Genomic DNA, 13,897 nt, shown 5'->3' on the forward strand with positions numbered 1-13,897 from the left:
GTATCTGTACCTGATTTAGCTCTTATTTCAACAACTGCCACTAAATGAAATAACATAATGTAATTAACTACTTTACTCATTTTATTTACTAAAATAGATAAATTAGGTTCGGACAAACGAGCTTCGGCTAATCGGGCCGCCCCCAAATAATTTCACCCAGGGTAAGAATAAGCTTTATGTCAGTCTAAAAGCCCCTCCACCCCTCTCCTCTCTCTCTCTCTTTGTCGGCTACACTCGTGGAGCTACAAACAGGGACGTGTATACATCCCAAGGGAGCCTAGAACGAAATTTCGTAAATTATACCTAACTTGCTAAAGTAGCCTAAAGAAGGCGCATATCAAAAAGAAGGAACTTTAAAAAAAAAGTTAGTTCAGGTATTTTGCTTTTGCTAAAAAAAAATAATTTAAGTATGTGGGTATCATTATATAATTTCTATTTATTCCATTACATAATATTTTTCTTATTGTACACATTCGAAAACAACATAACTTCAAACACGATACTTGATAAAGAAAAAGTTACCATTACTTTAATCGAATCTGTGCCTTAAACTGCAAACATAGCTAAAAAAGTTTAGTTTTACAAAACCAACAAATTTACAAATTTCCTTAATTTAGGCTATGTTTACATGCCTATATTGTAGCACCAATTTCCAAAAAAAATCTTACAAACACTGATCTCCAATGGAACATCACCAAAATTCTTTCGTTCAATGTATTACAGTTTGTGGTACTACCCTATTTTAAGTCCAAATATAACAGACTAAATGATAGCTCAATTAAAATTTTGTTCACAACTGCTCGTCATATTCTGAATCAGAATCTCATTTAAAATGTTCAGTCACAGAAATGGGATTTTTTGATCAGAAAGTGAGACAGCAGTACTGCAGAATAGCAAAATAAGAAACACAAAATTGCAACAGACATAAGATACTTTTGTTTATAGTGTTACAGCAAATTTTATGAGACTTCATTTCTCTACAACCTTTTCTACTTTGATACTGAAAAGTCGAAGTTGGCCAATTAAATCAGTCTTCATGAGATGTGTCACAAATATCAAGCATGCGGTGTTCAACAAAATATGGTTTACATACAGAGTTAAAAAATGCGCCTACATTAAGACATATAAAATTTGAAATTAAGCTTGAAAATAAAAACTTGAGTTTTTACTCTTCAGTGCGTGGTTCTGATGGCATGCGAACATACCTCATTTTTGATCTGTCATTTGTTAAAAAAACAACAACAACAACAAAATCGGAAAATAAAAATAGGTACGTTGGTAGATTGGTTTAGGGAATAAAGTGCATTGGAGTTGTAGAATTATACAGAGACATCACTCAAATTACAAAACATTGCAGTGATTTAGTGAGAAATTTAGACTACACACTCACGTTCAGAAAACTAAGCAACATCTAACACTTTTTGTCATATCAGCCATCACTTAAAGTGCAAATTAGAATCAGACATGAACAAGAAACACAGTTGGTCCAAAGCCTTACGGAGAGAAAAGTAGCAAATTACTTTTTCTAGATGTGAACTCCAAGTCTTAATGAAGTACAATGTAAAATTTCTATGTTCCTTACAGATTGTTTGTTAGTTTTTTAGTCAAACATTTAACATTGAGAATGCAAAAAATAATTCTTTGAGAACAGTTTTCTGTTCGATAAAATGTCCTCAGAAATGTTATGGTAGACTGATGTATAATCAATGGAAAATTCCAATGATGGAAAGTCTGAGTTACTGAATTTTGTACAAAAGAACTTAAGATTGTTCTAAAATATAGTAAAGCTGGTAAGGCCGCTAGGAAAAGATTTCACATGCTGCAAGAAAGATAGGTGCTGCTTTCGTGATTTGCATTAAATGTGTATAACAAGACAGGAAGAAAATTAGTACTAGAAAGCATAGGTTCAATGAGAATAATAATGGCAATGGTGAATGTACTCAATAGCTCAGAAGTAGACAACTACCTACACAAATCGTTCTTCTTATGATGAACCAGTTAACAGTACCACTTGATGGTAACTAGCTAATTATTTTTAACAAAGAGATTCACACAAGACTGTAATTTGACAGAATCTTTTTAACAACTAAATTTGAAAACAGAAATAAATCACATATTTACACACTATTCACAATTGGGCCATTTGTTGAAAGGTAACAAAAGAATAATAAGCAGAGGTACACAGATAGATCTTTATTGTTGTATATCAGCTTAATTTAGCCAGAAATTTGATGAAGCACTTTTACCAATCCTAAGAAACACAATGTGGTACCATTGGTTACCATCTTTGAAAGGTTTAGACATACACATTTTCACAACTTAATCAGATCCTGTCATATCTTCATAAGTTATGATTTTAGTCAAGCGTTGCAGATAAGATTGAATGAATAAACTAAATACATAAGATGGGTAAGGATTGAAAATATAAAAGTTAGAGGTTGTCCACACATATGTATGCAATAAAACGTGGGTGGTAGGGTTGAAAACAAAGGCAACCCTTGAAGTCAAAGCTGGCATTTCATACCTAGACATGATTGAGAAATTGGTCAAGTACAAACACATCAACATTAAAGCCTTTTTGAACAAGGTCCACAGAAAACAATGAAAATTCATTCCAACTTATCACACCACACACCTACAAAGGTTCTCTAGAGTGAAATGAGCTCTCTAGATACAATATTTCCGAACTTAAATTGTCTAGTGACAGGGACCCATAGGAAGGCTAACAGGGTGTGTCACTATAGTTCCAGGACTGGAAAACAGTAAGTTAAGTTGCTACTGCTGTTTCATTGACATAAGTAACTTAGAATGAATAAGTCTCGGACTCTTAGGTCAGCATGTTCGACTTTGTTCTGGGATACTTAAGACAAAAGGGTTGCTTGGGCTGCCAAGGTTGCTTCGGTTTTAACAACCCCCTCACCCTGTTTGCAAGGCCTCAGCAGCCCAAGTGACCCTCTTGTTTGGACGCGGAGCCACCTCTTTTCAAGAAATCACAACCCATAGAAAACAGATATGGTACCCAATGCAGTGTAAGATATGATGTCATTCATGAATACTAAAAGTTGAGAGTGGACAAAAAATGTTAAAGGCTATTCTTACCCACCAGTTTTTAAAATATGAATCAAGGGAATTGTGAATAAATAAATAAATAAATAAAAATAGTATAAAAGACACAGAGTGTCCGTAAAGTCATTCATTACAAAATTGCTACGTACATTTTCATAATGTAAGTAATAATAAAAACTGAGACAAATGATAGTAAACAAATGCCAGCTTTGAAATCTGATTTCCAATAGAGAAGATACACTGTTTTAAATACACTTTATCAGATTGACACACAGTTTTTTAAATGTTGAACAATCTCAGTATAAAATGAACAGGCCCCAATAAAAACAACAATAACTTTTAAAAATTGCACTGCCACATAAATTCTGATATTCTCTTACAGAGAATGAGCACCTCCAAACAGCTCATCACAATTCAAAACTTATGGCATTAAACTAACACTGATATTTACTACTACAAACTAGCGCAACACAATCAAATGAAACCATATAGATTTCAAAATTGAAAGAGGTTCTAGGACTGAAATTTTAATGAAGAGTGCTTGACTATACTAAAAATTAGCACAAAACCCGTTTCAACCATTCACAACGAGCAGCTGCATCTTCAATGTAGCACAATTTAAACAACAAAAATATTGACCATAAATATTAAATCTTGCATGAGACAAGAGCTTCATTATAATACATTATCTGAATCACATGGTCTGGTTCTGAAACAACAGTTTTATTCTTGGGGCAGTAGCACGATTCTCGATTCAACATCAACCCAGCAAAGCCTAAACAACAGTATCACAAAGAACTAAGTTTATCAGTCTGATTGTCAAAATAATGTGCAGAACAGCCTGATGGTTCGATGAACTGAATGTAAGAATTTCCTAGAGATATGCTGCCAGCTGAAAAGATTATCTCCGTATGACTTCAAGCTAAGAAAACCTCTTCAATTGTGAATAAACAGAAACTAAACATAATATTTATGCACCATGTATTTTAGCAGCATTGATAGATAAAAACCAGACTTGCTAGAGTTCGTAAAGCTAATATGGTACATACTGGTTGTGCGAATCAAGACTAAACTGCACATAACTCAGTTACAGCCTGTCCAGCTCCTAACCAACACTGCCACACAAAAAAATTATTGAAATAAAATATAAACGGCAAGTTTAATGCAGGGCACTGATCTACGTAATAAATAAATAAGATAATAATAATAATAAAAGCTACTAAAAGCCACTCTATTTCATCTGACTATCAATAACCCCAACCTGAGAAATCTCAGACATAGGGTGTACAGCACTATTGCACCATGCAGAATTCAACATGATAATTCATTCAACAGTACACAGAATAAGGTAATCATAAAGTTCTGAAAAGTAAAATAAAGATTTATGACACAGAACCAACAAAAAAATAAACGTATTTCAAATACAGTTTCAACCAAAGATCATTCAAACTGCCAGAAAACAGGAAAAAAAACCCTCTTAAACCCTTTACCACTAGCCCATGAAGGACTGTTACACCTTCAAAACCAACTAACTACAAACAATGCTGAATTCTAACACTCTCTACTACAGTAAAATGATTGTGTACATTTATTCGGTTTAGTAACAAATAATTGACAAGATGAAGTAACAAAGGAATACCTGTGTACATTATGTAAAATCCTTGTATAGCACTGTAAAGCAAGGGACAGCAGGCAAGAAATCAACACTGAGCAGCTTATAAATTCAAGAAGAATTTCAGAGACGAGTAACACCTCTGTTTTGGTTACAAGACATAACAACAAAAGTATCTACCCCTTTTCAGGTCTTTCATACAAATCACACTAGACAAATTAGGCTTTGGCACTTTTCTCGGAGAGCCCACTGGCAAGATCTTGCATGCAGTCAGCATGGCTTTGAAAACTTCGTATAGAACTTCCATTTTAAGCTTCAATTGCAAAATCGAATTTTTCGATAATTAAAGTAACAGGTACGGTTGAATTACACTTCAAGGAAATCTTGAGGTGTAATTTGTGCGTAAATTTGCCCGTGCACTTGACTGAGCTGTCCAGTTGTTTGGAAGACTGAAAGTAGATAGAAATCCAACAAGAATAAGAAATCCTTTACATTGGGGCTATATGGCAAGTTCATATTTCCTAAAGAAATCACTTAAAGAGAAAATCACAAATCCGTTATCCTGTCAAAAATCTAGTTGTTTGTGAAATCTGTTAACTTGGCTTCATCTACACTTTCCATTACTCATTAACAATATTTTAAATAATATAATACTGTAATGCCTTTAAGAGTCATATAAAACTTAATGGATAACTTGTACTTTTAGTGTTCGTGACCATCAGTACATTCATAACTTCAACTGAATGATACAAATCCATCAGAGCAAGTCATACCTGCCAAGTATTTCCGCGTTTTTCAAAATCACAATGAGTAGGATTGTAGTAGAATTAACAGGTCTACAAAAAAATGTCAACAGAAAGTTATCAAATTTCAAGAGAAGGAGAAAACTGGCTGCAAATATTTCCTTTTTTTGTCTTATAAAAAAGATGCAGGTTGAGGTTGATACATCAAAAATGTACTTTCTTTTAGTTAAAAAAAAAGGGAGGGGGACAGGAAATTTTACAATTTCCAACAGACAAAATTTGATCCAAAGGAGAGAGCACTAGGTACTTCATGGGAGAAATTTGAGGCTCTGTATTGCAGCAATACATAGTTCTTCAAATTAAAAGTTTACAAATGCTACAACCCCCACACAGGTACGTCAGAGTATCACAAATTAAATAGTATGCATTTTAGGCCACTCCGTGTTAAGCAGACACTCTTCTGCTTCTCAATATTAGAAAGAAATAAAGTCTCATTTGTACTTTGAGCATAAGCTTCAATTGCACCCAAGGATGAGGTCAAATGCAATTGTATAACTTCTACAAGCATTTCCAGTCACTAGTGAGAAGTACCAAAAGTAGTACTTCCTCATTTGTAACAATGCACGCAAGTATCAAATTGCGTCAGAAACACAGAAAGAAAGGGAGAAATATTTGTGAAGTAACTTCCTACAACCAGCCAGCCAAGTGCCCTCTCCTAAAGAGTCTGTTTACACCTGTTCCTCACATCTGCAAACCAAATTATGAAGCTTTTATATCCAGTTGGAGCAAAACCTTCAGTCGTTTTCCTCCATATCAGATAAAGATTAATCCTACTGTGCATTATGCAGGTATAGGCCTCCATCAGCTCACAGAGTTGACTGTTTTGGTACCACTAGATGTGGTTGACAGCATAGTTGACATAGAAGAAATGGTCACTGAGGTTCCTGTAACCATTGTAGTTGAAGTAGTAGAAGAGGTCACAGTGACTGACATAGAAGTACTGGTAGCTGAAGTGGTAACTGTAGAATCTGCTGGCACTGACTGACCAGCACTGGCATTTCTTGTTGCTGATGCTGAGTTTGGTGTAGAGTTGTCCACAACTGTGGGAGGGGCAGGGGGCGGAGTACTATCAACATGGATTGGAACAGGACGCATGCGTGCAGTCAGCTTCTGTCAACATAAGATACAATTAGTAAGATGGTAGGTGACACAAAACAACAAAGACCAATCAGTTAGGGCAACGCAATATACCTTTCGGCGAAAAGGAAAACACCCTTTGGACTCTGGTTCTGGAGGAGCATCAAGAATAAGGTCAGGTGTTCTTGTAATATTGGGACCAAAGTGATTCAGTTCTTTGTAGCATTCAGTCTCAATCATCTAGAAAAATATGGATACATGTATAAGATATAGAATATGTAACAAAAAATATTTTTAATCTACATCACAAGATAGAAATAATCTTACTTCAGTTTGCCAGGGTATTGAAACAGAGCCAGTATTGAATTTTGTATAAAAGGTATCATCAGTGGCATCCAAGTTAACTCCTTTAACGGTGGAGAATTGCTCAATATCCAATACATCTTTCGCATACACGGCATGAGGCTAAAATATGGATGAAAAAAATAGTTTAAATGGACATACCGGTATATGTATAGGAACAACACTGACTAGATGGTTGAGTTTAGATGGGTAAAACTTACATCAGGTACAAATGGTGGGTCACACATGCCAGCCTCAAGTCGTTTCCAGTTTAAACAACTGAAAAACTCATGTTGCTTCACTTCTCTTGCACCCTGTCGTCCACATTGACATCCCAATCTAGTCTTGGGAGACTTTTTCAGGAGCTAAGGAAAATGTTATCAATTTTAATGTTCTTTACATTGGCAACAAATATATCTTATGCATAGTAATGAAAAAAATTGCAGTTTAATAAAACGAAATTAATAGATAATCTACACTTACTTGTTGGCAAAGTGACATAGCCTCGTCACTAAATTTATGTGAATAGTTCTCTGTATCATCCTTAACACGTCGGTCTACTTCTTCTCTTTTAACCTGCAAAGAAGAGAGTTGAGATTGTGTTACAGAAAATTAAAATTATTACTAAGAAAACAAAAACACACACAAAAAAACAAATTACATTTACTAACTGCAATCCCAGTAATTATTAATAATCAATGTGAAACCAGCTTTAATCTTTAAATTCACTGATATAAGTTACTTTATAATTTACACTTCCTCCCAGAATGAACCACCGGATCAGAGGACCCATACCCAAACAAACAATTTCAAAAATGTTTCTAACTGCCCTGTCTTTACATATATATACACAGAAAAGTACAGTACCTTTTCTTTGCGGGCACGAAATGGTGCTTGACCTTCAATCATTTCATATATAAGACAACCAAAACTGAACCAATCAGGACTGAAGGTGTATTTATCGTTGTCAATGACTTCTGGTGCTAAATAATTGAATAAAAACAAAAGATTTTATGAACCTCTGATAAGTAATATAAGTAATAAGTAATTTAAAAATAATGGTGAAAAGTCTTACCCATGTAACCAACAGTGCCAACTCTTCCTCGAACCATATCCCCCTCCGGAATTTCAACAGCAAGGCCTAAGTCAGATATTCTGACATGACCAGTATCATCAAGGAGTATATTTTCAGGTTTACAATCCCTATAAACAATGCCTTGCGCATGGAGATGTTGCAGACCACACAAAACCTACAAGGTTAATACAATACAACATTAATTACAAAAAGTGACTGATGTGTTCTAAACAAATTTATAGAAGGAATACTGTAGGCAGTTTATAAACTTACTTCAGCAGCATAAAAACGTGACCTATTTAGATCAAAACCAGGTTCACCACCCATGTTATATATGTGAAATTTGAGGTCTCCACCGTTCATGATTGTTAGAACCAGACAAAGTGCATCTTTAGTTTCATAAGCATAAGCCAGGCTTACCTGGAACAGCAAATAAGCATCGGCATTAGTTTGGATGAATAACCAATAGCAATGTAAAAAATTGGAAATTACAGTATTAATAGAAAATAATTAAAGTTTAAGCACATACCACAAATTTTGAATTTATTCTCTGCAAGATTTGCTTTTCTATCAGCACCATAGCCTCTCCTTTTCGTTTTTTAATGCGTTTTTTTTCGAGTTTCTTGCAGGCATACATTTTCCCTGTTGCACGAACCTGGCAAGCACAAACCTCACCAAACCCTCCTTTCCCTAATACACGATACATTCGGAATGTCTTGTGCGTCACAGGTTGACTAAAACACAATAACAGGGTAAGTTAATTTAAGACATGAGATTTTCTGTAATGAACTTATTTTACGTAAGAAGAAGATAGTAGTATACCTTTCAAGCCACTTCCATTGTAAGTAGCGGTGGAAATACATTGACTCCTGAAATTGATGAAATGGTTCCCCTTCTAAAAATGCCTTGACTGCAGAAGAGCATTCATCAAACACGTCTTTGTTTGCTGGTGAGAGTCGTTCTTTACATCTTTCCACAACTTCTGCATTGAGTACATCCACTGCTTCAGATGCCTAAAAAGACAAAAATCCCTCAAATTAGCAGAGAAAACATGTCAAGATAAAGACAGTAAGGTTTAAAATTAGTACTTACATCTCTTTGTAAGTAGCGCTTGTATAGTGTCTGCGCCAGGTCAGATCGATTCTCATCAGATTCGACTTCATACTGCTCCTAAGCAGATAAAGATATTGAACAGAAGTATAAGTAAAAGGACCAAATAACATTACTAATAATACGGAAGTCAAATCCATTACATATCAAAAGATAGATACAAAAGTAACAAAAAAACACAACAGCATATGTGAAAAAAAACAAAAGCACTTACGATGGCATCAAGGAAGATATTGTAAGTATGATATTCTGGATGAAGACGTTCACAAAATTCTCGGAATAGAAATCGCCCAATGGGCTGCTGATCTACAACGTAACCGTACCTTACATCTGTAGAGGTGAAGCAAACAAACTATGAAGCAATGTGTAAGGAGCATAACAAACTAAACTTGATATTTAGGAGAGTTTTGAAATCATATGCAAGCAGGAGGTGCACCTAATGTGGGTTGGGAGGAACATATTTACACACCAGCCTGGCAAACCATCTGTCACTATTTTAAAATTTGGTTTCAAGGATATCATCATATTGTAAAATAATTCCACTAAAATTAAAAGATTGTATCAAAAATATTTGTAAGAGCTGACTTTACTAGGACTAAAAATAGAAGTTATTTGTACTCTTCAAAATAAAAAATTGACTGTAAAAGGTTTCTACCAATAGCTTTAATTCTTTTGAGTGAACTATTTCAGAGAGGGTATCGCTTTGCATCTTTGGAAGTTGGATCTAGAGGGTCCACTACCCCTGAATTAAATATTTTTTAGGGTGTGTTCGGCAAATTTCTGTGCTCCTCAATCAAAGGCGAATATGTAAGTAGCAAGCCTTGTCATGTTGATGAAATTCTATCCTTGTCTAACACATGGTATATTCAATTGCATCTTTAATTTCTTTCAGTTAAACCTTTGCGACGCTTGCCCAGAACAACTCCCAAACAAATGTTAAATGCTTCTCACATCACCACATAAGCTGAACGAAATGTATCTATGAAAGGATGCCATGGACTTCACTATGAAGCAGACTCAAATGAGATCCAAAACACATTGATCAGACAAATCAATGAGAAGTCAAGGTAGAGTGAGAGCAGCTTCGTTCATTCGTGTGAACTTGTACCATGTCTAGCAATAGAAATGGTCACAACAATGAGGCTAAGAGTCTGAATCGTCCTATCTAAAGCTTGCCAGAGACAAATTAAAAAAAAAAAAAATGATGGCTGTGTAGGTTTCACTGATGAGACCAGAGACTTGCCACCCAAGTGGTTCAAATTTGAAAGAGGAGCGAGGATACTGCCCAAATGCACCATTAGGACCAAACTGATTTTTTTAAGTCCCTTTGACTTTGAAAAAAAAATAGTTTATAGACATTTTCCAATGTGGGTGGACTGATAAACTTACCTATTTTTTTTTGAAGATCCAAACATTGGGATATGTGGGGAAACTGAAGAATTTTTTTCCATTTCTTGCTTTTGCCTTTGTTACTATCTCCTCCACCTGTAAAGAGAAAATTAATGGGTTTTTTTTCTGGATCAACTCACCAAAATAATTTATAAATCACAATTAAGTTTAGTAAGAACTGATTATTGGCGACTGTAAATTCTCAGATACAGATAAGGACAATTTTAAAAATATTTTTTTACTAGAAAATAGGCTAGAAGTAAACCAGTGACAAAAACAGACGTAAAACCGGTAAAGTGAAAGTATTTCAGAGCTAGTGCAGCAGGTTAGGTACCATCCTGCAACGCTTGTTCTCAAGGAGCGGTTGTGGCAAAAACCGTTAATATTCGCAAGAGAACTACATGCATAATTTAAGAAAAGCGAATACATACTATGCAACTATTAGAGTATAATAACGAGTCATATGATAAGATGTTGATGCAGACGAGACACTAAATATAAGCCTAACCTCACACCGATGAAAAATAACACCCACCTTCTCTTGCTTTGAGGTAAACAGTATTGGCGACAATATTCTCTAATTCCATGAGTTCCAGCTTGCCCGATTTCCCGTTTTCCGGGCCGAAATCGACCCGTTTCCATCAAAATATATTTACAACAGTCGGGGTGTGGTACACAGCTGAATATGGCGGCGGACTCCACAGGAAACGTCAATTATCATTTCTATTAGCATATAGTGCACCACAGGTCGCTTCTTACCACCAATGAAATATGCGATAAGGGTAAAGTAAACAAATTAAAATAATGAGGTGTAAATTTTAGGAACGTTTGAGGAGATTGTGGATTTCAATTAATCATAACTCGAAAATTGATCAACACAGAGGCAAAGCCGAGATCAACGCACACGCATGGCTTTCAATTGTTTTCTCACAGGCGCAGGATGCTGCTTCCCAGCCGTTTAGATCTCTTGCATGTATGACGTGAGGCATTCAGATAACGCCGTAAGAGTGCGCAGTTCGTAATGATTTATTGATAGCATCGAATTTTAGAGTTTTATGATTATTCATGGCTAATGTACTGTCTATGGGCGATCAAATAGAGTACTTTCGACTTAGCTGGCCGGCCCCGGCCCGCTAGAGACCGGCGCGCAGTTTCAAAAGAAGTCGCGGTTATGCGTGTGTGACACCTTTGGAAAGGCGACACGTAAAGCTTTACGCGCTCCTCCCGATCGAAGATATGCCCGTCGCCCGTCCTTCCTAGTCTCGGGAACAAGGCCGGGGAACTCCCGTTCGTTCGATTATTCTACAGGGTGGTAGCTGCGCCCGGTTCCAGCAAATGTGTACACTAGCCCGTGAGGTCATTCCCTACATTCTGGCAGAGCGGCTAGGCTTTGTTTTCTGACCACTTTTGATAGGCTCATAAACACCGGGGTCGAAGGGACGGTGGGACGGTACCCGAAAGCTAGAGTGGCTACATCCCCGAACCGAGCCTAGGCGTGAGCATTGCCCTGGAGAGAGAAAGCCCCACGCAGGTCGGGAGACGGGTGTGTGGTGACGCGCTTGAATTGTAGTTTGAAGGGTTGCGCGCGCACACTTAGGCAGTTAAGGCAGCCGCCACGAGCTAGCGCTAGGGGGCCACGACCGAGGCTAGGAGGTTTTCTGTCTGATCTGAAATACACACTTCTGCATTAGCCTACCTTGCGTACACATCTCTCCAACCCATACCCAGAAACTACACAACGGGTGGACACTCTACATCGGCAGGTCAACCCTTGTAACACACCGAGCTGATGATTTACGCAATAACAGAATGACATTGTGTGAGTTCACGAGCTACATCCGTACCTTTACGATTTTTGGCATTCCCTTCGAGTTAGAGACTTTGCCGGTCTGCCGGTAACCGGCCGGTAGCCATCGAGGATGCAGAGGCTCAGAGGGTCCAGATATTGTAGCGAATGTTGAAAATAATTGAAAAGAACGGCTGGCCTTGCCACTGTGCCACTGCCACTTGGTTGCCGCGAATCCCCCCCCCCCCCCTCCCTCTTCGTCTCTGGTGAACCGCCAGAAAGGTAGGCAATTCGTGCTACAACACCACCGCGTTTTGGGATTGGGATAGCCATACCGACGACATACTCATTCCGTCCCGTTTGTAAGTCCTGAAGAGGAGAAGCCGGCGCCGCTTGTTCCGAAATCCTTCGGGTGTTATGGATGTTATGGGGGCGCGGTAGAAGTGACCTATTTGGATAGAGGGGGCGTGGATTGGAGTGACTCACGCTAGACACGGATGGGATATTACGGTGGGATGGAAAGGGAGGAGCGGGACGGGGGGACTTTAGCAGCTGTGCATATTGTGCGTTGTGCTACAACTTTCAGAAAGTATCTGAATCTCGTAACTTTGAACGTTCAAGGCCACGTTCAGTAGGCTACAGCGAAACGTGCCCTAATTTGCTCAGGAAAAAACACGACTTCGAGGAGCGTGTTCCGCACCCGGGTGTGATCAGGGGCACGATTCAGAAAAAAGACTGCGAGTCTGACACGAGCATGATGAGCATCACCTGTGCTTCACGGGCATAGCCTCGCGCTTATTAGAGGAGGAAGGACCATATCGGAGCGCGGACCGCCGCCGCCGCCGCGCTGGCGAGTCGGAGGCGACGTGACCGGAGCGCCGTCGCGCTTCTGTCATAAAGAACAGAGCCGAGACGGAGGAGCGGGGGAGAAGGGGACGGCGACGCGGCGGGAGATGGAGATGAGGAGGTGTGTGCGAGTGGCGTGCGAGTGGTCCGGGCTGCACGTGTCCGAGACGGAGCGGCGGCGTGGAGGTCCAGTCGTGTCGGCGAGCCGCGCTCCTGCACACACCGCCCCGCGAGTCGCCATGGGGTCCGTCGCGCACCTCGCCGCGCTGGCCCTCCTGCTCGCCCTGACGACGCTGCTCGCCGCCGCGTCCGCGCGCCACCATGAGCCCCGCGCCGGCGCCGGTGGCAAGAAGGCGGCCCTGGTCCGCCAGCTCCTGAGGAAGAGCAAGATCAGCGAGGCGACCGTGCGTCTCGTGGGGGGACGAGTGCCGAGCGAAGGTAATATGGGGCATTGTCTTCCTGATAGTGCCGGTGGCGCCGCGCCCCGTCGGTGCCCTATGGCGCCCCACTTACCTGGGCGTGCCGCGGGGCGGGACGCGCGGGGTGTCTGCGCGAACTGATTTATCGACACGCTGTTGAAATGAATTTGAAATGAGCCGGCAAAGGCTAGCCGTCGTGAACGACCCAGTGCCGCGAGTCCGACTCTGTCGCTCTTCGTTTTCCCGTCCGTACGGTTTACTTTGAAGTTTTGCAGGTATGGTGTTTGAGTGTTTGTGTAGACGTTTCCAAGCCAGAATACAGGGTGGTCCACCGACCCCTTCCTTTATTTCGCTTATACTGTACACCGCATG

General features: G+C 39.1%; 2 protein-coding genes across 3 annotated transcripts in view; one reads left to right on the forward strand and one right to left on the reverse strand.

The window, feature by feature from the left end:
• Positions 1-408: 408 nt before the first annotated feature.
• Positions 409-11,404, reverse strand: LOC113202394 (G protein-coupled receptor kinase 5). 2 transcript variants are annotated; one of them, XM_026416590.2, is made up of 14 exons: positions 11,010-11,404; positions 10,475-10,570; positions 9,300-9,415; positions 9,068-9,145; positions 8,798-8,988; positions 8,505-8,709; positions 8,249-8,395; positions 7,976-8,150; positions 7,768-7,883; positions 7,384-7,476; positions 7,122-7,265; positions 6,886-7,023; positions 6,673-6,798; positions 409-6,588 (listed from the first exon to the last, which is right to left on the reverse strand). In XM_026416590.2, exons 1-14 carry the CDS (start codon positions 11,059-11,061, stop codon positions 6,283-6,285), a joined length of 1,983 nt encoding a protein of 660 aa, XP_026272375.1. In that variant the 5' UTR covers positions 11,062-11,404; the 3' UTR covers positions 409-6,282. The 2 variants fall into 2 exon arrangements, with proteins under 2 accessions (XP_026272375.1, XP_026272374.1); XM_026416589.2 differs by having other exon boundaries at positions 409-6,591; positions 11,010-11,403.
• Positions 11,405-13,212: 1,808 nt separating this feature from the next.
• LOC113202411 (lysyl oxidase homolog 3A-like) overlaps positions 13,213-13,897 on the forward strand; it is a 6,091-nt gene continuing 5,406 nt past the window's right edge. The window contains exon 1 of the mRNA XM_026416613.2: positions 13,213-13,544. Within this exon, the coding sequence (XP_026272398.2) occupies positions 13,214-13,544 (331 nt within the window). The 5' untranslated portion in view covers position 13,213. The remainder of the gene's footprint in view (positions 13,545-13,897) is intronic.

This window comes from Frankliniella occidentalis, unplaced genomic scaffold (genome assembly GCF_000697945.3).
Source record: "Frankliniella occidentalis isolate FOCC.00 unplaced genomic scaffold, Focc_3.1 Scaffold36, whole genome shotgun sequence".
Classification (NCBI taxonomy): domain Eukaryota; kingdom Metazoa; phylum Arthropoda; class Insecta; order Thysanoptera; family Thripidae; genus Frankliniella; species Frankliniella occidentalis.

Coding starts and splice junctions, on each gene's coding strand:
- LOC113202394 (XM_026416589.2), bottom strand. CDS start 11,061: ATGGAATTAGAGAATATTGTCGCCAATACTGTTTACCTCAAAGCAAGA. Junction 7,477..7,767: donor TTCGTGCCCGCAAAGAAAAG/GTACTGTACTTT, acceptor TCTTCTTTGCAG/GTTAAAAGAGAAGAAGTAGA. Junction 6,799..6,885: donor CAATACCCTGGCAAACTGAA/GTAAGATTATTT, acceptor ATATTTTTCTAG/ATGATTGAGACTGAATGCTA.